The sequence below is a fragment of the Pleurodeles waltl genome, chromosome 1_2, assembly GCF_031143425.1.
Source record: "Pleurodeles waltl isolate 20211129_DDA chromosome 1_2, aPleWal1.hap1.20221129, whole genome shotgun sequence".
Classification (NCBI taxonomy): domain Eukaryota; kingdom Metazoa; phylum Chordata; class Amphibia; order Caudata; family Salamandridae; genus Pleurodeles; species Pleurodeles waltl.
In genome coordinates, this window is record NC_090437.1 from 338,838,585 (window position 1) to 338,866,322 (window position 27,738).

A 27,738-nucleotide genomic window follows, 5' to 3' on the forward strand; every position below is an offset into this window, starting at 1 on the left:
GCCCTCTGGGGTAGAGAATGATGTACTCTTTTTAACTCCCTCAGGCAACACAATTTGCTAATTCCCGGTGTAAGATCAAAAGTACTCAAGCAGCTCCCAGCCTGTTGATGAGCTCATCAGCTGGGGGGGTGGGGTGAGCATCTGTCCTGGTGACTGAGTTAAGCCCCTTGTAGCTCACATAAAACTTGAGTTCTGGGTCTGTGCCCAGTGAGGCGGTTTTGGGTACCAGCACTACTGAGCTGTACCAGGGACTACTAGAGTGCTCAATCACACCCAATTCAAGCATTTTGGAGACTTTCTCCTTAATAATAGCCCTCATCTTGTCTGACAGACTGTAAATGTTATTTTTTACAGGCATGCTTTCTCCTGTATCAATATTTGTGGATACATAAGCCTGTAAGCCCAGGGACGAGCTAAAACAGAGAGGCAAATGGCCCCAACAACTAATGACAGTCCCTCTGTTGCTCTGCGGTCAGGGTAGGCGAGAGGTTGACACCTTCCAGTGACCCATCTTGCTCCTTGGTCGGGAAGAGTTTCACTCTCCTCTCCTACCCCAACATTTGTCACCAGGAGCATGGCAAATTCAGACCTCTCATAGTGTAGTTTGAGGTGATTCACTAGGAGTGCCCCTAAGTGGTTCCTGGGGGTCTTGAGGCCCACCACGTAGGTGACCTACCCCTTTCTCTTCTTCACCTCATAACTCCCTGACCAACAGTCGTGGCAGGCCCTGGGCACCACTGGCTCCATTGTCCACTCTTTATGTTCAGAATGAAACTCAACCAGAGTGGTTTTCTGGTCATAGAAGACGTTCATTATCTCATGGCTGGCTTCTAGATTCTCTGAGCCCTTCTTCCAGAAATGCTGCATCTGGTTTGAGAGAGCCAGCATGTAGCTGACTACATCCTGGGGTGGCTTCTTGGGAGATTGCTTCCACTCCTCCTTCACCAAACTGAAAGGCCCACAACAGGATGGCCATAGTGGAGCTTGAATGTGCAAAACCTATTTCCCTTCTGTGACATCTCCGTGTAGGCAAAAAGCAGGAATGGTAAGATGGCATCCACTTCTGCCACATGGGCTCAGCCAGGCCGAAAATCATGACTTTAAGGGTCTTGTTGAATCTCTCAACAAGTCCATTGGCCCGAGGGTGATATGGTGTGGAGAACTTGTAAGTCACAACACACTCCTCCCACATTGACTTCATGTATGCAGACATGAAGTTTGTGTTCTTATCAGACACTACCAGTTTGGGGAACCCCATCCAGGTAAAAATCCCCATCAGAGCTCTAGCCACTGAAGATACAATCATAGCCTCTAAGTATCAAGAGCCGTGGCCCACCAAGACCAGGAAAGCCTTTTGCTTAAGTCAGTTTTGGGGTTCAGGGGCCCAACAATTTTGATGCTACTCTCACAAAGGGGGGTACCAATGATAGGTAAGGGAACCAGGGGAGCATTTCGTTTTTTCCCCTAAATTCCCACTGGCCTGGAAAGAGGGATAAGACACACATAATGTATCTTCCCCTGTGAACTATTTTTGGGGCATTTAAAAAACTCTTTATTTTTGTTTTAATCCCCTCTGCCCTTTCGTCTGCTGGGGACCCTGTCCACCCTTTTGGGGATCTAGCCCATATACTTTCTTAGGGACCTTGATGCCGTGCCAGTGGTCCACCATCTTCGCAAGTTCCCTGGAGTTATGGAGCTTACTATCCACTAAGTGTTGGCTGAACATGTGCTCTGCGGAAAACAAATTGCACTCCGCCCTTATAATAATTCACCCCTTCATCCAACCATCAAGTGCCTTACAAAGGTAGTCCAAAAAATCCACCCAGGACTGTTGGGGAACCTTTTGCCTATTTTTAGGGGTAAGCCCATATTTTTTGATAAGTGTGTCCCCAATGAGCGAATACCTCATCCTGTGCACTTTTCTCAGGGCTATCAGTGCATCTTTTCATTCATTTGGAATGTGCCTCCAGAGACTGTTCACCCAGTGTGTCCATCAGAGGCTCTTTGCATCTTCAGCACAATTTCATAGGCCTCAAACCACTTATCAATGCCGTCCTCACCAACAAAGTTAGGCACCAGGTGCTTTGGGATATGGACCCTCCTACCTCCACTAGACAACAGGGTATATGGCCACCATTGCTGCTGGCCTCTGTGAGCTGCTGGACCTTTGGATCCAGCTCTTGATTACTCTCTTCAGGTGCCAGCCGGATTTTCGTTTCTCCAAGGGCCAGATTCCTCTCCTCAAGGGCCCTCTGGGCAGCAGCCCCTACTGCCAACCTATTTGCAGAAGCCTCCTATTTGGCCGCTTCCCTCTCCATCTTGAGTTTGGCCAGCTGCAGCTCTCTTTGTTCTTCAGTTCTGAAGCTCCTCTGGGGACAGATGGCTGGAGGAGATGCTGCTGCTTCCTCAGGATTTGACGGAGGACCTCACTTCTGTGGGTCCTCCTTTCTCCTCTGGAGCCATGATCTGGGGCTTTCATCCTTCTCCTCCATTCCATCCTCCTTCTCCTCCACCTCATCCTCCTGTGCTGTAGCCTGTAACTGGCACGACTCCAACCAGGCCCTGAGGGCTTTTTGGAGCTTCTGCTTTTTGGCACTATGGGTTTCTGGAAGCGCCTTCTCCCAGCACAATTCCTTGAGCTCATGCACACTGTAACTCTAATGGTTGTTGAACTCAAAGTCTGTGTTTGTAGCAGACAGAGTCACAAGTGCACAAATTCAGGTGGAACAGAAATGAATCTGGAAAAAGCAAAAGAGGCCAATCAAGGATAATGTAAAAAGAGGTTGAATCTGGTATCAGAATATTTGCATGGGATTCTAGTGTTATGCAAAATCATTGAATGGAACGGCACAAGCATAAGTACTGAATCCCACCACTGCCACCAACCTGGGCAATTGAGTTTTTGATTGAGGAGGGTGTAAAGCCCAAACTAGTTTTGCACAGGAAAGTAGCCCTAAATTAATGCAACGTTTTTTGCTCTACGTTGAGTCAAGTGGTGTACCATGTATATTATATGGGCATTACCCAGGCAACTACCATCGGTTTTTGACATAAAACTCTATCTACTAAAAAAGGTAGACAGGGCTTTGCACCAGAAATGTGCACCTCTTCGAGGTAGGTGTAACACTTGTTAAAAAAAAAAAAAATTCCAAATGTTTACAACTTTGCACGTGTGCTGTACTATACTACAATAATACAAACTTGGGAAATTTTTGAACTCTGTCTAAGCATATTATTTTGTAATGTAAAGGTACACCTGGGGCACTGCATTATCTGTCATAGGGCATACTGTCCTTGTTTGCACTTGATGCACCTAATACGAGTTAAGCCCTAACTCAAACAGGTACAGTGCACCCTTTCATATATAATATTGGCCCTGGTTGTGCCACGGCTGGATTATTGCAAAATAGTGTACATCAGCACCCCAAAAGAGGACCTCAAAAATGTTAAAAGAATAGGGAAGCAAGCTCCAGTTCTGGCTGAATGTGAGGGAACTTGATCACACACACCACCCCAGAAAGACCTACAAAGACAACAGAGAGACCAAAGATTAAAATGTAACGCCCAGGGTCTCGTTCGCAATTAGTAATGGCTCCAAGTGCTCACAAGCTATGACCCACCTCTACAAGCTGGGCCGGAATCTCGGATCTAGCCCACATATGTCACTGCCCTTCTCCCCTGTAAAGTTTATATGTCAGAAAATCATATAAATAAATATTGTCTGATAAATACTGTGTCATAAATATCTTCAACAAAATATTGTTCTATTGGGTGTATATTTTATTAACTCCAATGGGGCGATATTGTTCATAATGATATTTACGGCACAAAATTCATGTTAGAAGATCTCATAATGGTATTATGGTACCTTACCCTGAATGAAAAACATACACAGAGGGAATGCCATAAGAGTAAATGGAGCCCACCACTGGAAATCACGGGATTCTGATCTGAGCCGGTGAGCCTCCTTGACATTAAAAAAAAACTCTGAAAACCTTCCTCTTAGAAGAAACACTTTAGCTCATACATATTATCTTTCTGTCGTTTCCCGCTATCATATGAGAACATATTGCTTCTGGAGCTGTATCAAATGGATTACTGAAACGTCATGCTACTTTCTTTCATCCTCTCTTATTCGATTTCTGAAATGTTTATCAACAAAATAAACGGATACCAATTATAACATTCTGTCACGTTAAAAGAAAGCAAAAACCAAACATTTTACCCAAAAAATGCTAAAAAAAGGAACTGTACATTTCTGTTTGAATCGCCTATAAGCAAACATATACAATGTACAGATTCCCCTCAAATCTAATACTCAAGTGCATGCTACTTCCCCATTTGTTTGCTTTGTGTGTGCAAATAAAGATTGCTGTACGAGGTATTTGTCTGCTCTAAGGGTAGTTTTAGCTATTTAGCCAGCCTCACACAATAAAAAATAAGCATCAATAAAGAATGCATACGTGGGTGGCCCCTTCTTTTGAGCAGAGGAGCATCGCCTTGTCCCAAAAATGCTCCCCATTACAGAAAAATAAAATGGTAATAAACTTTGTTTATTACCATTTTATTTTTCAGCGCCCTGTCCTGAATCAAGTGTCAGGATGGGGCAATTGCTGCCGAGAGGGGAGCTGTGCACTATATTTAAAGTGCGCATGTCCCCTTGGCCGGCCGCCTTGTGATGGCCAGCCACAAATGTGCACTTTAAACATTTCTAACCCAGCTGTCTTAGGACAGCTGGGTTAAAGAAGGCACAGGCCTTCAGCGCTCTGGTGAGCGCTGAGAGAGCCCGCTCCCACCGATCCTCATGCTGCTTTCATGCTTTCAGCATGAAAGCAGCGCAAGGAGTGATTAGTGGTATTTCCGGGTCCCGTACGTTGAAGCTTCCAGGAGCAAGAGATGCCACATGGAAGATGCCAGAAGGAAAGTGCTTTTTTTCATTTTTTTCTTCTTATATTGTTTTCCCCCCTCCCCCGCAGGCCCCGCCTAACGTAAACGTAAGCCAGCTGCTGCTGAATACATACGTATACGAAAACTTAGAGACTTAGGGGGTCATTCTGACTTTGACGGCCGCCAAAGTCCCGCCGGCAGAATACCGCTGCGTGGTCAAAAGACCAGAAGGCCGCCCGCCAGCCCAGCGGGAAACCCCCTTCCATGAGGATGCCGGCTCCGAATGGAGCCGGCGGAGTGGAAGGGGTGCGATGGGTGCAGTTGCACCCGTCGCGATTTTCAGTGTCTGCTTGGCAGACACTGAAAATCTTGGTGGGGCCCTGTTAGGGGGCCCCCTGCAGTGCCCATGCCATGCCAGGGGCCCCGCAACACCCGTTACCGCCAGCCAGGTTCTGGCGGTCAAAACCGCCAGAGCCAGGCTGGCGGTAAGGGGGTCGGAATCCCAATGGCGGATTCCCCAGGGCAGCGGGAAACCGGCGGGACACCGCCGGTTTTCCGTTTATCACCGCGGCTGTACCGCCGCGGTCAGAATGCCCATGGGAGCACCGCCAGCCTGTTGGCGGTGCTCCCGCGGTCGTTGGCCCTGGCGGTCCATGACCGCCAGGGTCAGAATGACCTCCTTAGGGTTGTTCACATTTTGCTTATGCCCACCGTAGTGTACAGGATGGGGCAAAGGGTAAGTACACTTAAGCCTTGCACTTGTCTTGCACTGTGAGTGAAGAAGGCATCTACTTTGTTCACGTATTCACATCTGCCTAAAGGAAATCTTTTCCAGTGCCAGAGCTTTTTAGCTAATATTTTACTTGGCAGATGTGTTTTTTCTTTGCATGCTTTGTCCTTTTTATTTTCTTTGGTCATCCTTGAGTATTTAAACTTTATCTTCAGGCTACAGTAATATAAAGTCAATAGTACATTTTCTTTGCACCAATAAGAAACATATTTTTCTGAGATGGGCATTCAAATTATTTTTTTATATTTGTTTGAAAAACGCTTGCTAGGGAGCACATGCACTGTTATATTACATTATATGTGATGGTTATTTTTTGTAACTTTTAGTGCAAGCTTCTGGCCGCTACATTTAGGGTAAGGCATGTTTTCTTTATTTTTGCATCTCTGTGGAGTACGCTTGCAATCAATTTTTTTAAATGACCATTACACCAGTGTGCTTAGGCCAAACCTTTAGGCTTTGCAATGATTGTTCAATTCATGTTTTTTGTGCTGAATGTCGCCTTCTTATTGACCAAACCCTATGCACACCAATTATTCTTATAGACACTGGTCAATATTGTGCTCCTAAAAGCCCTCTTATTTAATTACAAGGGTGGATCCTCCATGCCATGTGGCGCAAAAGGCTAGCAAGCAGTAATGCGGTCTTCAAGAACAGCCTTTGTTGTCCGGATTTATTGTATAGTCACTTTTCCAGAAACGATGTGAGTGACAGGACATTGTCCACCTGAGATCGCCAATTTTTCACCTTATGTTGTACTCATCCTGTTCAGGTCAAAGATTATGGCCCTCATTCTGACCCTGGCGGCCGCGGGAGCACCGCCGACAGGCCGGCGGTGCTCCAATGGGGATTCCGACCGCGGCGGTAAAGCCGCGGTCGGACCGGCACCACTGGCGGGCTCCCGCCAGTGTACCGCCGCCCCATTGAATCCTCCACGGCGGCGCAGCTTGCTGCACCGCCGCGGGGATTCCGACCCCCCCTACCGCCATCCGGATCCCGGCGGTCCGACCGCCGGGATCCGGATGGCGGTAGGGGGGGTCGCGGGGCCCCTGGGGGCCCCTGCAGTGCCCATGCCACTGGCATGGGCATTGCAGGGGCCCCCGTAAGAGGGCCCCTACATGTATTTCACTGTCTGCTGCGCAGACAGTGAAATACGCGACGGGTGCAACTGCACCCGTCGCACAGCTTCCACTCCGCCGGCTCGATTCCGAGCCGGCTTCATCGTGGAAGCCTCTTTCCCGCTGGGCTGGCGGGCGGTCTGAAGGCGACCGCCCGCCAGCCCAGCGGGAAAGTCAGAATTACCGCCGCGGTCTTTCGACCGCGGAACGGTAACCTGACGGCGGGACTTTGGCGGGCGGCCTCCGCCGCCCGCCAAGGTCAGAATGAGGGCCTATGTTTTTTCGCTGTGGAGCATCTAAACTTTAAGCTTGAGTGCCTAAAGAGCACTGTGACACAGAGGCTTCAAGAGATTAAAGAGAAAGGGGGAAATTTCCCGTACTGAACCGGGCTAAGTAGGAGAAATCGCTTAGAAAAGCGCCACCAGTGCCAAGAGCACCATAGATTTGGTTTTGGGCACCTCTTCAGAATGCGATCTGGACAGCTCTCTTTGCACAGACATACAGGGTTCTTCACTTTCACGAAAAGAGTTTGAAAATTGAACCGCCTTTGAGCGACCAGGGTTTCTATCCACTGATTACCCTTCCAGGAGTTACCAATAAATACTGTGGATACCGACAGGGAAAATTACACCTTATTATGGGATAAAGGAAAATAAGACGCAGGAATCTGTATTTGCACTCCAATTCCCACATGATTCATCTAATTTTCTGCATCTGTAAAAAAATGCTGAGTCAGAGTGTTCCCCCTTTGTAATCCTGATGCTATCAGTAACTATTGTTACTGATCCATGGCTATTACCAGCACACTCATAATGAGGCCCCTGGAAGTCTAGCTTAACATCAGCCAGAGGACGACTTCCATTTGTGGATCAGGGCCCTGAATTATCCTTGTATGTGTCCAATCATGACCAAGGCCCCTCGCTCCACATAAGGCTGGGGCCCTACTCTACTTCAGGAGTGGCACAAGACATTGGAAGGACCCATGGGGGCTCTGCATTGACTTCCCCGAGCTGCTATCCACAGGCGATGGGATTATCAAGCGTGAATTTATAAAATGTGTTCCTTCAGTAGCCACAAGTCCCAATTTGAGATGAAGGCACTGATCACCATTGCAAATCCCACACCCCTCAACAATGCTGGGCAACTAGAGCATTGCACGTTCTTTTATTTGCAGGGGGCACAAAGAAAGTCCAGATCATTGTAGCACTTCATCTCCCCCCTCACAAGTAGGCTCTGGTGAAATGTTTGTGACCCTGGTGTTATCTTGTATTATGCTTATTATCTGTAATTCCATAAAGGACTCCATTATGCCAAGCTGTGTAATTTCAAACCAGTTTGGGACACTGCTTTATTGCAGGAGCATGGGCACCATGCAAACAAACAGAATGTGAATGGCTGTTGTTCAGGACACGTGTGCCTCTCGTCCAAAATGTATGAAGATGTATTTTGCACTTAAAAAAATAGTACTAAATGCACAGTCCGATATTTAATAATTTTTGCTAAATTTCACATAATTACACTAAATGAAATTACACACATTTCTCGAACCCCTCCTATCCAGGAGGCTGGCGGTTTTTCAATTATTTGAAGAAACCTGCACAGCATTCTTGCCCTAATACTGCCATTTTCCACCCACATGATAGCCACGTAGACGTACAGTGTTGAATTAAAAGGAATTCTTCGCGTTCGCAGTCTGTGTCAGACTTCAACAAATGGAAGAGGCAGGAGAAGCTCGATTTCAGACTCCATTACTGTTTTCCTATTCCACAAGACTTTCCATCCGCTCCCACATGCGGAAAGTTTTACCGCGCGGATCGGGGTTCATCAGTCCTGGAACATGTGTGCTAATATAGAAAGGTCAACAAAGCCTTTCCCACTCAGACTGCAAAAAAGAGGATCCCAAGCTATATTTATGTCAGGTCGAAGAAGAGAAGAGAGCGACGCTGCAGCACTGGAGCACGACTGTTACGTCAAAAAACAAAATGGAGAAAGAGATGAAACTCAACAAATTAATAATGAAATTAAATTGCTTTGATAATAATTACGCCAGATATAATACCTCAGACTATTACTATTCGTAAAAGATTCGTCCGTATTTCATCAATTGTTTGAACTGCTTCTTCGAAATGTTAAAAAAATAAGCATTGATAGTTTTAGAAATATTGCTATGCATTGAGTATATTGGGTTGCGCCACATTTGGACTACTAAAGCAGCAGTTACACCTCACTGATATATAAATGGAGCCAGGAAGAGTATTTTAGTTTGATTGTAAGTATAGAACTCCCCTACAAAGTCCCACCAGGCTGCAAAGAATTTAGGGTGACATATAGAATATATCACTTTTTTCCTGTATGTGTATTAAGAAATTTGAAATCTTCAAATTTCTCAGTTTATTAGCACAAAAAATGATTTGAGGAACCAAGGCTTCAGAAGTAGAAGAGAAAGCATAACTTTCTTATTGGAATCATTTTAGATAAATGTTGTCTGATAAAGAATAAACTGCTGATGGGCGAAATTAAAACTTTGTCCATGAAGATTGATGAAGCTGGAAAATTCACTCTTCCCAAAGAATGGCAAAGTTTCATGGTTTTGCCTTAGGTGAGCTTAGCTTCACCTACCCAAGGTGAACAGGATTTCAGATGTCAAATAATACTTTTTCCTGCTGTCACCGGATTGTAATTTGCCCTGAATGGCTTTGGGGAACCACAATAGATGCCTTTCGGCAGCCATGTCATCCCTTCAGCTACAGAAAGTCACACCGTCAGACTTCCAGCAGTTGGCAATGGGATCCATAAAACACTGAGAGACAGTAAGTGGCTTCCAAGTGGCTATGACCAACAGAGGGAATGTTGCCACTCTCATGCCCCTCCCCATCCATTTCATTTTTCATAAATCTTTAATTATGGATTTTTGGGGGGAATTTGAACAGCTCAGCCTCTTAATAAGTTTTGCTCTATGCAAATCGGCAGAAATTTCGTAAAAAACTACACAAAGTTGTGAACTCTTTGGCTTCATAATTCTACATGTCCCTAAAATACACCAGAGGGAACTTGAACGATAATCCATCATAATACTCTTGCAATCGTCCTACAGTATTTTGAAGGCTTGGTGGGTTTACACACTGGATGTGGGTGTGACAGAAACATTAGTATCTTGTGTTAAAGCACCACTGCTGAAAAGCAGTTTCCATAAGGTATCTTTCAATAAGTGATGTTTTTTCTGAAGCAACACACGAGTCAGAGGTTTCTTTGTGGCAAGTAATAGTCAGGTGATGTCCCAAGATCTCTATTGAAGCAGTATACACATTGTCTATGCACCCACGATATGTAACACGGTCCTGGTAACTAATAGAACCAACCCAGCACTGCTCTAAATTAGGAAAGAGTTGAAGACTTACCTCTTTCACGAACGCTACATTACAATCCATTAACCATTCACAACACAGCTTCCTCTCCTATCAAGCATACGCTTATCTTAGACCATGTACAAAGCTCTGCTATCTTTAGAGGTGCTCTTATTCTGTCAGAGATAGAGATGTAAGAGCATCGAGTGGAGAGGAGTGATAAAACTGTGAAACTTTTACTCCGCATGGGTTTCTAGGGAAGGCAGATTTGGGCTTCAGGTGTCATGTGTAAAGGCCAGAGACAGAGGGCTGCTCTTATTGAATCTCTGTGATAGTGTAGCTAAGCTTAGCCAAAATAAATTAGAAACTATTTTTCATATGCGCCAGCCTACCACTCTTATGTGGGAGATTAGTTCTGCTTCTTGGGTGGATGTGTGCTAGATTTATTTGGTTTGGGAAAACCAGTTCTTTACTGCTTACATGAATCCAAGGTGGACTTCGATGCTTCTAGGCTTTGTCAGGTGAAAATACCAGGGTCTTTCTGTTTGGCAGAAACAAATGTCCTGCTGATGCATGGCTTCTTACAGAGTGGGGCAACCAGTAGAGGTGTCAATCTTTAGTACAGGGCTCTGTTATGTGACTGTCTTTAACATGCCACTTGCATGAAGGAAAAGCTTTGGATGGGACCTTATTCTAAGTACCTTGAAGGAGGAGTGTGTGGCCCAGAATGGCCAGTGGACCACTTGACGTGATTGCCATGAAGCAAAAGGATTTGTGTGTTTTCAATTCTTTGAAGATTTCAGGTTATGTACAGTGGTGCGTGATGGGAAAGTCAATTTGTATAGTCCAGTTGCAGTATGTGATTCTGGGGATACATGTAGATGGGGCACAATGTGTTGGAGGCTTCTCATGGTGTAAAGGACTCTTCTGGTGACTTGATTCACATGAAGGATCAGTATGAATCCAGGGTCACATTCAGGTTTCTTACTTTAGTAGATATCTCTGTAAGATGGTCTATTTCCTGGGGTCAGATAGTCTTAGGTTGGCGGTTCTACCAATTTTTGCATATGAAGATCTTGGTTACGGATGTTTTAAGTTTCAGTTCGGTCATAAGCATCAATTGATTGAATTCCCAGAGCAAATTAGAGTAGAAATGTCTAGGTCATTTCACGTCTTTCCACTTCAGGGTGATCTGTGTGCCATTGGCATAAATGATGCATGTTATAATGAAGGATTTGAGAAGTCTGGTAGAAGGCAGGTGTGGGCAAAGAAGCGGAGTGGAGGGATTATGGGTCATTGAGGCACTCCTGGAGATCAGTGAGCATCTGGTACCTCTACCAGGGTAGAAGCCAATGTGGTGATCAGACAGTACGTGGCTTTCTTCCAATAAGTCGGACATTTCTCTGAACAATGTTCTTCCATTCAATTGTCCTTAGAAAAGACCATTGTGTAAACATACAAGTAGAATTACGTTTAATAGAATACAGCTTCAGCATCAGCCATTTTGTTTTGAAACTGCATTTCAGCTCACATTTACTAACACTTTACACAGGGGTTTTCTCTGCAAAAGTAATGCAAATCCAGCACAAAGTGTTGTGTGGGATTTACTTTCCAACATATATTGGTTCAAATGGTAAGTTGGTTAAAGTAACAGAAAATATCACTACGCACTACTCTGCACTACTGTGTGACAAGGGGGCGAACCACTTTCAGCGCATGGACGTTCCTAACAATCACTGATGGGTTTTGACAAAAAGCACTATCTACTAACATTTGTAGACAGTATTTACTCCAAAACAAAATACATCTCTACGAAGCAGGTCTAACAGTGGAGCAACTTTTAACATTCTCCACATTTTTCCCATCGAGAGTGATATCACTAGATTTCCAGGCCCAGATCCACCACGTGTGGTATGGCAAACCTTGGAAGAGAAAAAAACTGTGACCCTGATACTCCCACTTTGGCAGTTTGTGGTTGAAAAACAAATGAGTTTGTGGGAAAAAGAAATGTGGCATCAGCTCAGCAAAGATTAAAACTGTCAAAGCAAATAACACAGCCAGCAGTGGTTGCTATGAAGGCTTTAGAAGGCCCCACCAGACAAGGAGCAATCTCTTCTAATGGCTGATGTGAGCAGAAGCAAGAGCATCGACTGATCTGGTTGGGAGTAACTATGGCTTGAAGATAGTGGCGAGAGGGGCTGTGATGTTTTTCAACTGTTTGGAGTATTAAATCATCCTTTAAATGCAGGGGTGTGTTGGAAGCTGGGGAATCTTTGGCACATTACTGTATCTATACCAAGTTTGTCTTGTGAGAGTTGTTTATTGTTAGTTGTCTTGATGTGCAGAGACTGGTTGGTATTTCGCTATGCAATGAGCACCTGAAGTAGGGTCAGAAAGGATGAAAAGAGGGCTAAGAGAGAGGGTAAATTAATGAGAAACTTTCAGAAAAAAACTAACAACAGTGCTACCAGAAAAACTCAACCACGAAGATCGATTAAAAAGAAGCAATAACAGCAGAGACTTTGGCAGGTGTTGCATTCCTCAAGCTTTGCTACTTGGAATACAGGCTCTGGTGATCAATTCTGCTGTGTTAACAAACCCAAGTTTGTTAGATGTGTCAGTTTATATAACAATGCATCTTTCTCTGCAAGCTGGACAAATCCTCACACAAATGTGTGCATGCAAATGTGTGCATGCAGACATCACAATATGATGTCACATGTCTGGGATCACAAGATGTGTCCCCAACACATGGGAAGGATCGCAGTAGGCTGTGTGTCCAGCCGAACAGCACACAAGCGTTCCTCTACTCTTCTTCTTCTCATATTTTAGAGAAGTTAAACTGGTCACATCTTATATATCTCAGTTTTCCACCATTTCCCACTTTTATGGAGCCAAGTTGAATTTTCCATTACTAGATATAGACACTGCCATATTTTAGTCCAGAATGAAATAGAACATCCACATGTTCTTACAAAATAAATGAAAATAAAAGAGAGCATTACAATTTTACAGCAATATATGACCATATATTAGCAAAATAAATTAAAAGTCAAATTTGGAAGTGCTCCTCAAACATGTTTCTCAAATAGGCACAAAGGGGGTGATTCTAACCCTGGCGGGCGGCGGAGGCCGCCCGCCAGAGTTCCCCCCTCCAGAATACTGCACCGCGGTCAGAAGACCGCTGCGGTTATTCTGGGTTTCCCACTGGGCTGGCGGGCGACCGCCAAAAGGCCGCCCGCCAGCCCAGTGGGAAACACTCTTCCCACGAGGAAGCCGGCTCCGAATGGAGCCGGCGGAGTGGGAAGGTGCGACGGGTGCAGTTGCACCCGTCGCGAATTTCAGTGTCTGCAAAGCAGACACTGAAATTCTTTGTGGGACCCTCTTATGGGGGCCCCTGCAGTGCCCATGCCGTTGGCATGGGCACTGCAGGGGCCCTCAGGGGCCCCACGACACCCCATACCGCCATCCTGTTCCTGGCGGGCGAACCGCCAGGAACAGGATGGCGGTATGGGGTGTCTGAATCCCCATGGCGGAGGATTCATCTGGGCAGCGGAAAACCGGCGGGAGACCGCCGGTTTTCCTCTTCTGACCGCGGCCAAACCGCCGCGGTCAGAATGCCCTGCGGGGCACCGCCAGCCTGTTGGCGGTGCTCCCGCCGACCCTGGCCCCGGCGGTCAAGGACCGCCGGGGTCAGAATCACCCCCAAAATCTTGCAAATATGTTGGGATTGGGTCTGATCTGTTTTTTTAAAACATGAACAAAATGTTGCAAATATAATGGACACATAAGGAGTGTTTGGAGTTCGTATTTTGGGTTAGCATTTTGTTTTGCAGTCAAACTAAGTAATTACTCAATGACGAGAACACATCTAACCTGGTTCTTTGTTTGAATTCAATGGAGTTCTTCAGGAGCAAACAAAAGCTGAAGGGGCCCTTTTGAAAAGTATGTTGAACGCCTCCTTTAACACCCACATAGGCCTTTATGTTGAAGATCACAGGTGGATGAGAAACGTTGCCCACAGGACCAGAAGTCCCTCATCCTCTTCTTGCGGACCTCATGGAATACTGGGCCCAGTGCTACGCTCCTAGACTTCTGATCTAACACAATTTCTGTGATGGTTTTGAAGTTCTCCACTAAAAAGATAAACAACTTCATGTGCTTTGGATCTGTTTACTTGCCGGCTAGGTAGCACCCAATGCCCTCCGTAGCTCCCTTTGCCATCACCTATGAAGAGGAGCGTCAATGTACGTAGACAGACTACATAGAATCCTGGAGAAGGCTCGAATGCGAGAAGGTACAGAACGTGGGCACTGATCTCTAAAGCAGCCCTCCAGAAGAACGTTTGACGAAGGTGCTTCAAAGATTAGGAGGAGACCGAATACAAGATCTACCTACTTTAGTTTGGTAGATGATGTCGCTGGCCTTGGAAACTTGGGTGGATGGAATTTGCCACTGAGGATGATGTAGAGAAACAGATGATAGAGAAAGTTTACAGCATTGTGAGATATGCGCACTGTCATAGTCGGCCTGTCACTCCATCATCATGGAGCTGGCTACAATGCTCACTTAATGCACGTTGTAAACAGAGTGAGTGCATAGCACTTCCCTGTGCAACGTGTGTGTTGTTGGGCTATTTGTATCGGGAGGTAAGTTGTGTACCAAGGATGGAGTTACTATACTTCTCTTCCCCTCACTCTGATACTGCAGCGTGAAGTATTTCCTGCGTGCAGCATAACCACTCTAGTATGAGTTCTGCAGGTCGGCAAGGGGTGATAATGCTGTAATACCAAATGCTATCTTTTTATGACCTGCAATACTCAGGATGTTGCAGTATTACTGTGGGCACGTTTTTGTTAAGCATTATCTGGTGAGGTTTGTGCAGGGTAAAAGTGCAAAAAATGTGCATTGATTATAAATCGGATTCGGGGAAAACTTCAGTTAGCATCCTTGCCAGGATTACAGAACTACTGAAAGGTCTTTAGTGGTAGAACAACTTTATAGAAAGGCACGTAAACAGAGTGGCTAACACCATCAAGAGTACTGATATATCTTGGTATTGTTTTCTAAAGCCTTTCAGTAAGGTATTACGGAGTTTTTACAGCTTTTAAACATTTTCTATGTTTATGTTTGAGATATCTACAAGCAAAAAAGCCATATATACACAGTTATGAGCATACAGAATTTTTCATGTTATATTAAGAGAGACTCCAGAGTCGAATTTAGCTTAAAGTCGTCCCTCTGTCGTATTTGGAGAGACCTATAGAAGTCTGGATTATCTTCTCATCCCATAGTTCGCTGATTTTCCTATGGCATCACCTCCTGATATAAAAGAATAATCCCTGTGTTCATAAACTGTGACACACAGGATTTAGGAGAAACACGCTGTATCTCTCAATGGTACTGCGAATCCAACACTTGCAAGCAGAATAGCTAGCCACACCTCCTTTCCAATTTGATAATAAATCCTAAGATTATAAGGAATCCATTAAACAACCAGCACACCCACCTCTAGGGTAGGGATTAGAACTTTCAGACATAATAGACCAAACTAGTCACAAGTACCTGAAATGCAGAGGTTAAATACTTTAATTAGATAATATTTTATGTAGAAAATGCATGCTAAGTCTATATATTTCACAGAATTGCTCACATTTAATGAAGGTTCAATTCTGCTCTGGTTCTGGATTTAGGACAATGCATTAGCTTTAGGATCAGAGAATAGGACCAGAGTTAGTTTTATTGTCAGAATAGGAGTCAGGCTCAGGGTAGGCACAAGAGATAGTGGTAGGTTTATTATCAGGAATAGGATTAGTGTTAAACTTAACCTTAGCATCAGGCCCACGCTTGCAGCTTTTGGCTTAACGATGGTGGCTAGGCTCAGGACACAGTGCTAGAGTTGCTTTTATATGTAGCTCAGGGGTTAATCAGAGTTGCTGCTAGGCATAGGGCTTGCATTAAGACAGGGACAGGGTTATGGTTAAAAGTGCATTAGGCCCAGGTTTAAGGTGAGCATTAAGCTTATGTTTAGAGTTGGATCATTACATGAGGGTTTTTTGTTCCATTTGTCATACATTGTACAATGTTATACATGATTATAGTCATACCCATTGTAATCATGGTTTCGTATTTCTATTGCAGTATTTTGTTGTCAATGTATTGCTTTTAGGGTTAACAGTTTTACAGTTTAGGTATTGCAACCTACGCAGCCCAGAACAAGAGACAGCAGAACAGAACAAGGTCTCTTCTCTGGATAGTATAATGCGGTGCTGACGCATCTTGAAAAATAGAGAGCATGGATGCATGGGTGTTCATGGAAACAAAAAATGACAATCATGGTCTGCTGTCTCACAAAATAAGGAATTCCTCCTAAATCCGCACATTTACACAGATGGATGTTACAGAGAGAGGAATTAAAACAGACTAGTGCTCTGTATTGCAGTATTACACAATGCTGCAATTCCCTAAAGTGTCTTTTGGAATGAGTTGTAGAGCAAAACATAGGAGGCTGGGCAGCATCTGCAGAGGGCTCATCCAGAGGACACGCACGGACCGACCACGCTTGCCATCAATCGCAGCCAGGGAAGTTGTGCACTACCTCGCCCTGACCTTGCTCTGACCTTGCTGAAGCCCTCTGCTTAAAGCACCACAGGACTGGCCGCAAACTTACCTCTGTATTGTGTCATAAGGTCTGTGCGCTTTTGTTATATTTGAACATTATTCAAAAACAAAGACTTGTGGTTAATCAAGGGCCAGCGGAAGAGCTCAGATAAATCCCAGATGTGCTGCGTTAGCGATAGACAGACTGAATCTAGATAGAGACAAGGGGTCTAGTTGGCGAGCATATGTGGTGGGGGGCAAGCAGAACCCACCTGGACTGGTGGCAACAGCACGCAAGGTGTATTGGGAACAAGAGTCCTGTGCTTGAGACCCCTCAGCAGCAACATCTATTTCTAAACACCTAGGCCATTTAACCCACAACACACCAGTCCTTGCCTTAAACCTTAAACACGGCCATAACAAAATGTGGAGTAAATGTGTCTAACAGTGAATTATTTTTTGTGCATGAAAGTTTAAAATAGTTTCTTTAACAGTGTTATTATGAATGATTATGCATAAAGCATAACAAAGAATAACAAAATTATGCATATATGAACATCCTAAATGAGTGATTTTGCAGTAAAAGTGTGGAAGAGCTTCAAGGATGCATGTTTTCTGGTGCATACGGGATTATTTGAAGCTTGTATGTGTTTGTACTTATCGACATCCATGTGAGGATACTGGGGTGCACCTCTCACTCACTATGCAATCTGTGGGTGAAATAGTGCTGAGTCAAGATCCCTGCAAGGGTCTCTGCAAGGACTATGCAGGTTTTGTGCTAGTCAAGAAGTGTCTGCACATGGCAGGCTGTTAGACGTACAGAAGCATCGTGCATGGAACGTCCATGTCGATGCTCAGCGTGTTAGTTTGGTTACTATAGTAGCAACCCAATGTAGCTGAGGTCGTCGTGGTGGCGCGCAGCCGATGAACGGAAGAAGTCACCAAGCCAGTGAAATCTATTTCTGATCTGCAATCAGATTTGGTTTCTCTACACTTTCTTGTTACATGCACCTATTTAGCAACCTGGGGTATTTAATCTGGAGAGAAAGGGATAGGCACTTCTGTCAAATATGTTAGTTTTATTTTTAACAACTAAAGGAACACTCAATTGACTGAATTATATTTTCATTTTTCTCTTTGGCATGGAGCGGGTGTAGGTTCAAGAAGGATTCAAGCTTTTTACATAGTGCTTTTTACATAGACTTTTTTTACCACACAATCTCAATACATGGTGTTCTACAGTGCTTACTTTGTTACAAAAAGAAAATAATAAGAGAAAAGGTCCAACGTTTTTGTTAGGAGCCCTGGTGGTGCTGAATGTTGGGGTTACCGAATACTGAGGTTGCCTAGGCTTGATTCCACCCAATGCCTCTTTCTTCCACCAGCCTATACTTCCTGTCTCTTTATCCCACTCTTGTAGGTTCTTTTTCATCCAACTTTCTCCCTCTGTTAAAGTTTTCCTATATTCCTCTTTCTCCTTCTTTCTGTTTTTTCTCTCTTGCACTCTGTCAAAGTCTAATGATGAGAAATAGTCCTGGTACCTAAACATGAGCATCAGTGCCCTTCCAAAGTAAGCAATGGTGTTCTACATAGAACTGTGAAGAATGCACTTGTATAGAGCTGTTTAAACCTGATTTTAGACACCAGGATATGGTAATGAGGTGGTAAGAACACATAATCCGAACAGAACTAGACACCATACAAGACTGCCTTTTAAAAATATCAACATTTTATGCTATCTGCATAACAAAGTATAACTTAACTCATAAATACCGGTATTTGTTTGGGAAAATTGTGTTCCGGGCTCACAGAATCAGAATGTCGGATTATAGCCTCCCTTATAGGATTTACACAACCAAATATTCTGCAAGTACAGTGAATTTTCAGTGTGACCAAACCTGCTCTTAGTTAAGGGTTTGTCGGTGTTCTATGTAGGCTTCCCCTAGAAATGGTGGTGGGCAGCCACAAAGATGCAAGGGTGTTGATATTCTGCAACATTTTGTAGGAAGGTTTGCAGTCTGAATACCCTTTTAGTTTAATTATTTTGAAGGATAGTTGTAAAAGTACGTTCTGAGTGAAAATGGGAAACGAACACCCCAAAAATATACAGAGGTGTAGGAAAAAAGGTTTTGTTCGTGAGGAAAATACCTTTTCTGCAAAGAAACAAAAAAAAGTTTGAAACTAAAAATGCCCTTTTGTGTTCCAATTCCAGATCTGGAAATATACACCTGTTACTTTTCAGTATATATAAATTGTTATAAATAAGAATCCTCATGAGAATTTCTGACTGTTGAGATTCTGAAAATAATTCCTGGATGTCTTTCTGAATTCCTTAAAAGACAAAAATTAACTTGAAAGCCAGAAGCCTGGGCAGGTAATTTCAGACTTTTTGCTTTGGTTTTTGAGAACTGGGTACAAAGTGATCTGTCCAGAATCACAGAAAGTTTTGGTGAAGTGAGGCAAGGTTGGGATTAAAACTCAGGACCCTAAGGACCGAAGGCAATTTTGTATAATTTTTTTCTCACTGCGCCTAGTGACACTCATTGGAACAGGTCGTGGCTCATGATTGTTTTCAGTAGTTTGGGATCCATTTTTGGTGCCCCAGCCTCGTTCCTGGTGGGTTTGCGTCGCCAAATATGGGAGTATCAGCAGGGCCTTTGTGCACACCGAACTGCCCTTATCCAAAATAGCGTCATCAAAATAGCAGAACATTGTGGCTGCAGGGCCAGGGAAATTCCTTCTGATTTCAGAATTTACTTAGTCGGAGAAGTAAGTTTGTTTCCTTGCTCATCTTTCTCCTTTTCAATTTATATCCCAGCACTTTGTGTGCCCCTTATAAATGGGACTGGTAACGTTGTGTTGTCAAATTTGGATTTCAGTAATAAAAAAGGGGTTGCATGCCCACAAATATGCCACTAGTATCTTTTTATATGTAAAAAAAATGCATTTTATCAAAAAAAATAACTTTCGACCAAATCATTTTCAGCCCAATTCACAAATCCTGGCACATTGCCTTTGATAATCATGAGTAAGTTGCATTTCTGTCAGGAGGAATTCCTACATATTTACCTGAAATATTGCAAATCATGCCCTAGGTGCTGCAGCACAAACAATATTTTGTCTCTTGAGTTATGGGTGCCCCCCTTTCCCGATCATCTAACGCATATTCTAGTTATTACAACGAATCTGAAGGTTAGTAATCCACATGTGGGCACTTTAATGTTTTAAATTATGAAAACTGCAATCTATTTACCTTGTGAAAAGACTCTATGTACTCGCAAGCACTTGTTCTGCTATCTTTTGAGGTATCAATGGTAAAGCTTGGTGTGAAAATAAATACAAAGAGGCCGGTCCCCTAATCTCACAGAGGTGTAATGCTCTCCCTAATCACGAGCCATTTATTAGTTCAGTGTAAATGCCCCATTGGCACATGCACTAGCACAGAGAGGAAACTGGGACTTTTAATGAGAGCAGGATTCTGGAAGCAGATTTAAAACAGGGTTCTTAATATAATTTCACTCTTAATCCATGAGGGCCCGAGAAGAGTGAAGTGTTTACCGCACACGCCAAATACTCACAGTTTATGCTATTGTATTTCCTAGGTGTGGTAAATAGCTCTTAATCTGTGTTTTCATATGGAAAATCCGTAATTTGAGTTTCTGCACCAAATTCGCATGTGTTTTAATTTGCTCATTTTTCAATCGGTAAATTTTGATGTGGTCTGCTAAACCTCAACCGTGGGAAATTGTAGGGGTTTAGTATTGACTGCAGTTGGTGTAATTCTTATACCTGTGCCAACCTCTGTTTAGCACTTGTCATCAAGCCCGAAGAGCAATCTCGGAGATCCATAAATAAAGTGTCCAAATAGCAGCAGGGGGGATTTACAGTTATTAGGCACCCCTAAAACTGAATTAGGTTCTCAGAACCCACCACTATTTGCAATGGGCGGGTCGTGCTTCGCTACACTGGGATAGGCCGCCATTTTATGCTCATAAATGGAACCTTATAAAATCTGCCAGTGCAGCAGATGTTTGAATATAGAGACAGGAAGGAACATGGAAGTTCGCAGACGACTGGGTTTGGTGGCAATTAGCAAGAAAGCGATGACTCACAATGTCTTAACTTTGTGGATATTCACAAACATTTCTAAAGGTGTTTCAATCCCAGTTTACTCGCCTGCACCTGCTGCCAAAAAGGCTGGCATAAATGTGCAAACTGGGGTGATAAATATGCATACATCTCCATAATTCATAAACATTCAAGGGAAGGCGATTTCCCCCAAGAAAAAAAGTGGTTTCCTATTAAAAAGTAAAACAGAAAAAAACATGTAATCCTCGCGCAAATTCTTATCACTGGGCCATTGGAAGTAGTAAATGGAGGGAAGTGACATGCACATGGAAAGCAATACTTTGCATATGTTTCCTACAGAAAACCCGAAGGTTTTGTGAATCCTCAAAACTCAGGAGGAAACCTATAATGATGAGATTTACAACTTTTTAAAAACTGGCTAGTGAGCAAAGTCCACATTGATTTTTATTTCTCATATTTTTGTCGTTTATTCAGCTTCATGAATCTAACCTAGTAACCTCCTCACATACAATTCTATATGTTGCACCTAGGTATTACAAAATCAATGCCAAGTTGAACATTATTTTAAAAGAGGTGGTGAGAAGTTGAAATGCTATTAGACAGTTGAGTTGCCCCAAAAGTACATGACAACAGTTGCTTTCTAAAAGGTAAAGCTATCTGTACATTCCTTGGCTTGCTCGATACAGTAAACATTGCGTGACTGCCTTATCACACTGTGGGCCAACCTGTATATCAGAATAACAGAAGAATGTTCCAAAAAACAACAACATTTAATGTTGACAAGCTAACAAGACATAGCTGCTTTCAACAAAGACTTTGTGCATTTTTTACAAAATCGGACCGGATGGTAGGATATTGTAGGTATGCATATACATTACCCAGTAATAGATCTGCGTGACTGCAGACCATGGACAAATACAGTAGTTGGTGGGTGATCTTAAGTTGCAACAAAATATTGGTTGCGAACAACACTGATCCAGGTGTAAACTTCGCAAGGTCGAACCACATGTCAATTAACAAGATGGACGCCTTTGAGATTCTGCTACGACCAAGATGTCGAAGAAATTTTGTAAATGTGCGACTCCTGAGGTACATAATAACTCACAAGGGAAGTCTGGGCCACAAAAATAGTGACTATAGAATAGAATATTGACTAGCACGCAGTGCTTAATTTGTAAATAAAAACGTGCTGGTGTCCAAGCAGAGCATTTCTCTGAAACACGCAGCTGCTGCAATTAAATGTGCGAGCACAGAATACTGAGGCAGCGTAATCCTAAAGCCATCTCGGGCCTCTTTAATCTCTTTACAGGCACTCCCTGTCCCTTCAGCTCACTCTTAGAGCTTTCTGCTTTATCCCTTTGTGATACTTTTTCGATTTTCTCTCCCTCCATCTTTCCCATATGTGTCTTTTGCTCGCAGTAAATGTCTGATGCAGAAAAAATAGTGCCGGGCCTAAAAAATAAATGCCGGTACCCCATCGGAAACCACGGGTTCAAATTAAGCATCACTACCACTATATTAGCAAAGTGAAATATTTTCAATCTACATACAGTCAGGATAAATTCTCATCTCCTCAGCTTTCATGTCATAAAGGTGTGGGAGGTGGAACACGTATGGATGAAGTTGAGAAAACCTCCCCCCCATGGCTGCAAGTCCATCGACTGATGGTTTTGGAAGCAACTGTGGTTTTTAATATTGGGACCTTCTCTCCGCCCCACAAAGCTTGTAGACCTAAAATGTTAAATAAACCAACAAAGAGAGAGGGCAAGGTACAGATGTAATAATGACAGATGGGGAGAGGGAATTAATAGAAGCAGCAAGTAGAATTTGTTCTCTGCAACAAACATCCAAGAAAAATCCTAATTACGCCACAAATCGTTCAAGAAAAGAGGCTGTTTTGAGAAGTAATAAAGTTTGTAAAGGAAACGTCTTCGAGTGCACTTTGTTGGTGGCTTAAAAGTCACAAGCTGCTGGTGTCCCATTTGGCTTGGATTCAATTGGTGGCTATGCAATTTGGCCAGGTTTTCCACAATATGTATATAAACAAGGGGCATTAAAAGGAACATTGTTATCAAGAAGAAGTTAAAATTGTAAGATTCGACAAACTTTCTAATCCAGTTGCATACATGTAGGAAAACGTCCGAATGCAGCATTTTTGGTAAAAACATATGCACATTTGCATGACATTTGCAACAGTTATAATTTATGCACACAAAGGTTAAATACCTCTGAACCCTGAGCAGGGAACATTTTGAAATTGCAACTATATTTATATAGCGCAAACTACCCTGATGAGGTGCTGAAGTGCTTTAGGGCAAGTAGCACGCTCCTCTGGAACCCACGATTAGAGGTTAGTAGATTAGTATATTCTTTTCTTTTCTGTGTGAATTAATTGAGTTAGGTTTGTGTTCTTGATTTCTTGTGTGTTTAGTGCAGTTTGGAGAAGGGGTAAAATGATGGGAGTGGATTTGAAAGGGAAAGTTGTAAATTGTTTTTTGCAAGTAGAGGTCGTGTGTGCCTGTTACTTGAGTGACATGAGTAAAGAAGCGTTTTCAATGCAACGGGTCTCGCGTTTGTTCGAGTTACAGCTATTAGCGTTGTAAAGCAGAAAAAATGCAGAACGATCGCGCTGCGTGGAAAATTAACAGATAAAGTAGTCCGGACTCCAGGCTGAAAACATCGAGCCTCGTATGTTTTTGGTACTTTACCGGTGCTGTGTAGGTGGGCTAAACACCGGAAAAGGCATGACGTATACATGCCTTTCACAAATGAATAGCAAACAGATTTTAAAAGGCAAGCCCATGAACCAATGTAAGTGACTGACGTGGCATGGGCGTGGTTTCAAGAGAGATTACAGAATGGACGGAGCACTTTGTGCTCGCCCACAAAAAGGAGGGGAAAGTTTGAGGATGAAGTTTGAGTGTCCGTATTAGTCAGAAAGGTTTGGGATGAGTCAGAGAGAGAAGGGATGGACACAGATTGAAAAAAGGATGTTGTTTCTTCTTTGTTTATGTTGCCTGTATAAATACCCATGTGTGCTAGAAGCTGTAATACTTACATGGTCTGAGATATGACTTGGAGCCCCAGGATGGCCCATGCGGCCGTGAGGCCAGGCCTTGCAGGCCTTCATGGATACACTGCGCCACAGCCAGCCCTTCTGAGGGAGAAGCCAACTGCGCCTCGGAATCCCTAGTTTGCTTTGGCACTTCTGGATTCCCGGGGCTATGAAAAACATTTTCTCTGCTGTTGAGAAGTGATTTACGGCGTACAGCCTGGATGCTCCCGGTGTTGGTCATGCTGCGACTGAATACAATAGCAGTGGTTTAGTTGGTTGGAACTCAAAGAAAACAAAATTTGCACTTCTGGAGGAAGCTGGAATAAATTCCTGCATGACTGACCAACCGGTCTGTGCCAGTGGAGGGACACTAGGTGAAAATATTAGTGTAAGCGTTAAGCAGGAGGGCGGGTACGGCTTTTTTACACTTCCCAATTACCCACAGACCACCTTCCCAATATCTCCTACTTAATTGAGGTAATTTCTTAACAACATTCAAATTAGCTGATGCTGTCACAGTGCTGCAGGACAGCCGTGCCACACAGCACAACACCAGCTCTTTGCCCTGCACCGGATGTACTTTGTGTGTGTAAAACAGAGGGCTTTCACAAAGCGAAGAGCATATCAGCCTCATCAATGTTAATGAGGTGCTTTTGGCCACACATCTTTTAATGTGTAACAGGGAAAGAGGGGACGGCAAGGACAGCTGCTTTCCAGTTTGAAATGTGTTCCAAATGCAATACATCTCTTTTAGAGTGACTAGTTTCACAATGAGACAGGAAGTGGCGCATTGTGGAGAAACAAGTAGGAGGAGGCTCTTGTGGACCACTGCCTCGTTCCCTGATGCTGACAACACGTTCTAGCTCAAAAGAAGTTCTATCAGGGGGCCACCTCCTTTTAAGTCTAGCTTACCAAACATTGCAAGCTATCTGGTTGCAAAAGACCTATTGTAGGCTTACCAAAAATGTACAGTGGGCTTACTGCCCAATTATTGTTTACCATTGGTTGGCTTTAGTGCCACTCTCATTTGATTGCTTCTTATTCAATGGCTTACCTTCTTCATGCGTTTTACCCTTTCCTGGAAATAGCCTCTTTGCCATCCTTTAACTGGCTGACTTGTATACTTCTACTGCCCATTTTCAAGAAACTATTTTTATTTTGTTGAATACTCAATGATAGTACATGTTTACAAGATCTCTCACTCCTGTGTTTCTTCCCACTAAATATCCGCCCTTCATGCTCCCTGTTGCTCTCCCTCGTGTGCTGCTCTCGCTCTCTCTCTCATGTGCTTCTCCCTTACCAAACTCTCCCCCCGTGCTCCATGTTGCTTTCTTCCTCTTGTGCATCTCTCCTGCCTACATTTTGGGTTTCTTCCTCATGCACTGCTCCCTCCCTCACTCGGCTTTGTTATTACTCTCCCCTTGCACACTCTCCATTACTTGCTCCCCATCCTCTCATCCCACCTTCTCCTCCATTGTCCGACTCCCGATTCCAAATATATTTTAGTTTATTTTTATAAATTGCTGCCAGACGTTTCCAATTAAAACAGGCAAGAGAAATACCACTGGATGACAATTGTTTATTAATACAGCACAGTACTAATAAACACTAAAATGAAACTCAAATGACTATCATTCGTTTTTTCAATCAGAGATCACAAAAGATGGACAAACACATACCATTAACCAACAGGGTAATCTCTTGTGAGATCCTTCATGGTTATAACGAGACAGCGTACATTCTTACCAACCTGGAATATTACAGTTTGGCAATGGAAAAGGTGTTCACCCCAGTAGTCTAAAGTGGTCGTACATGGATCTCATTCAAAAAGAACTTCATGGGTCCATTAAAGCGGTGCAATATTAGTTATCCACACAATCGTAACAGTGCTAAAACTTTAGGTCTCATAAATTGGCCAGCTTTTCAAAACCTTGGCCACTTTTTCTCTGTATGTTCCCTCGTTTAGTTACTCCTAAAATACAGTGATTTTGTAAAATAGGGTACCTCTCAAATACTAGTTTATGGCTGATTGTCTTCTATTGTCGTCATTGTTATCTTCACAATAAGAATATGTACAAAATACATTATTTTTCGTAACTGTTGGATTATCATTAATCATGGCTCCTGCAACAGCTGTCCCTAATATGTGGAGGACCAGTTTTGGCGCTTCAATACTGAGACCATCTATTTATCTTGCCACTCACGGATAAACTCATTAACGCTATGTTGGTGTGTGTGCATGCCTCGAAATGTAGAAGTGTGAAACAAGGAATAACATAGCATTGAAAGACATACACACAGGCATTTTATTTATTTTGACTTATTTCAAAATGATTAAAAAATACATGCTTCACACATTATTCCAACAAGGGGTCGACATGTTTTGGAACCCTATGCCACTCGTCTCGAGCTGTTATAAGGAGAATTGAGGGCGCCTCATCTATACTTTCCACTGACTGTGCTGGGCAAATGTAAACCCTTACAAAGCAACTTCTTCATGTGAGCTTCTTGTAATAATATAATTATCTAAAATGCTGTGAAATGACAATTGGAAGATAAAATAAGCCTGGCTTTGCAGAACTCTTAGACAGAGACAATGAGTCGACATGTGTCTGTACTCTATGCCATCCATCTCAAGCTGTTATCAGGACAATTGTGGGTCCCTTAGCTATACCTTCCACTGACTTGGTTGGACACATGCAACCCCGTACAGAGCAGCTGCTTTATGTGAGCTTCATGTAATAATATAATAGTCTAAGTAGCTGTGAAATGACAGAAATCAAAATAAGCCTGGCTTTGCCCAACTTCCCAGACCGAGGTTCACATACGACTTGGAAATCAACACAATAGAATCTTTCGAAACACAAATTATCCATTGTAAGGAAAATGAATAACTTGTGCAGATTAATAACAACATTGCACAATGCAGTATTGTTCGAATAAACCAACACAAATGCCTTGCTGATTGTGTTGACATTACACTTCTCCCTTTGTCCATTATGCTTGATTCATTAACCCGTATTATATAGGATTAAAATACACTTACCACATTGCTGCAAGTTCTATATCTGATGTTTCGTCCTTCACAGCTTCTACAAGAAAAAAAATGGTGCAGTCGTTATTCATAGGGCTTTTGATAAAAGCACGTGCACCCAAGGACTAAAACTGTTCTGCCTTCAGTTCCGCCTTCTTTTGTTAAACACTTTGAAAAATGATGAGCATTTGCAAGGGTGAACAGTTGCCTCTTCTAAAACTGGTCCCAGCAGACATGTCTCATGTAAACACAACAAAACCACAAACATTAGCAATGTCCAAATGGAACTCCACAAGGTGTAGCTTTGATCATTGTCGGCATTCCTGCAAAGCTGTGTTGACTTCTCGGAGTTTAAAACGGTGGACCACTGCAGGATTTCTGTAGGGTCCGCATAATCTGAAACTAATCTCAGGTGATCTGAATGGGGTAAGATAGATCCTGTTCTACCTGCACGAACACACACTGGTATCTCATCTAGAAATTATCAACACATGAGTGGGCCCAGTCCGAAACCAGCATCCTACATTGCCTGTTAATGCAGGGTTATTAAAATGAGCATGCTCTACCCAAGGCAAATACATTAACCCAACACTTTTGGGACCAGAGATATAATTTTCCGAAAGTTTGTCAACTTGAGTATAGGCCAATTTTAGATCCACATTAAAAAAGATGATTTTAAATCAGCCACTGTTATTTACTGAATATTGTAATAGGTGAGATTTACCCTGCTGCCTTCTAACAAGAGATGATCATTGTAGCCTTCCTCTTGTCTCACTCCAGCTTATTTTACCACCAGTCGCCTGTGCCATAATGAAAGAGAAACC

The 27,738-nt window shown here is 43.2% G+C and overlaps 1 protein-coding gene across 1 annotated transcript in view; it reads right to left on the reverse strand.

The window, feature by feature from the left end:
- Positions 1-27,738, reverse strand: part of ADAMTSL1 (ADAMTS like 1) — a 731,427-nt gene that overhangs the window by 477,489 nt on the left and 226,200 nt on the right. The window contains exon 3 of the mRNA XM_069239462.1: positions 26,927-26,972. Coding sequence (XP_069095563.1) covers positions 26,927-26,972 — 46 coding nt within the window. The remainder of the gene's footprint in view (positions 1-26,926; positions 26,973-27,738) is intronic.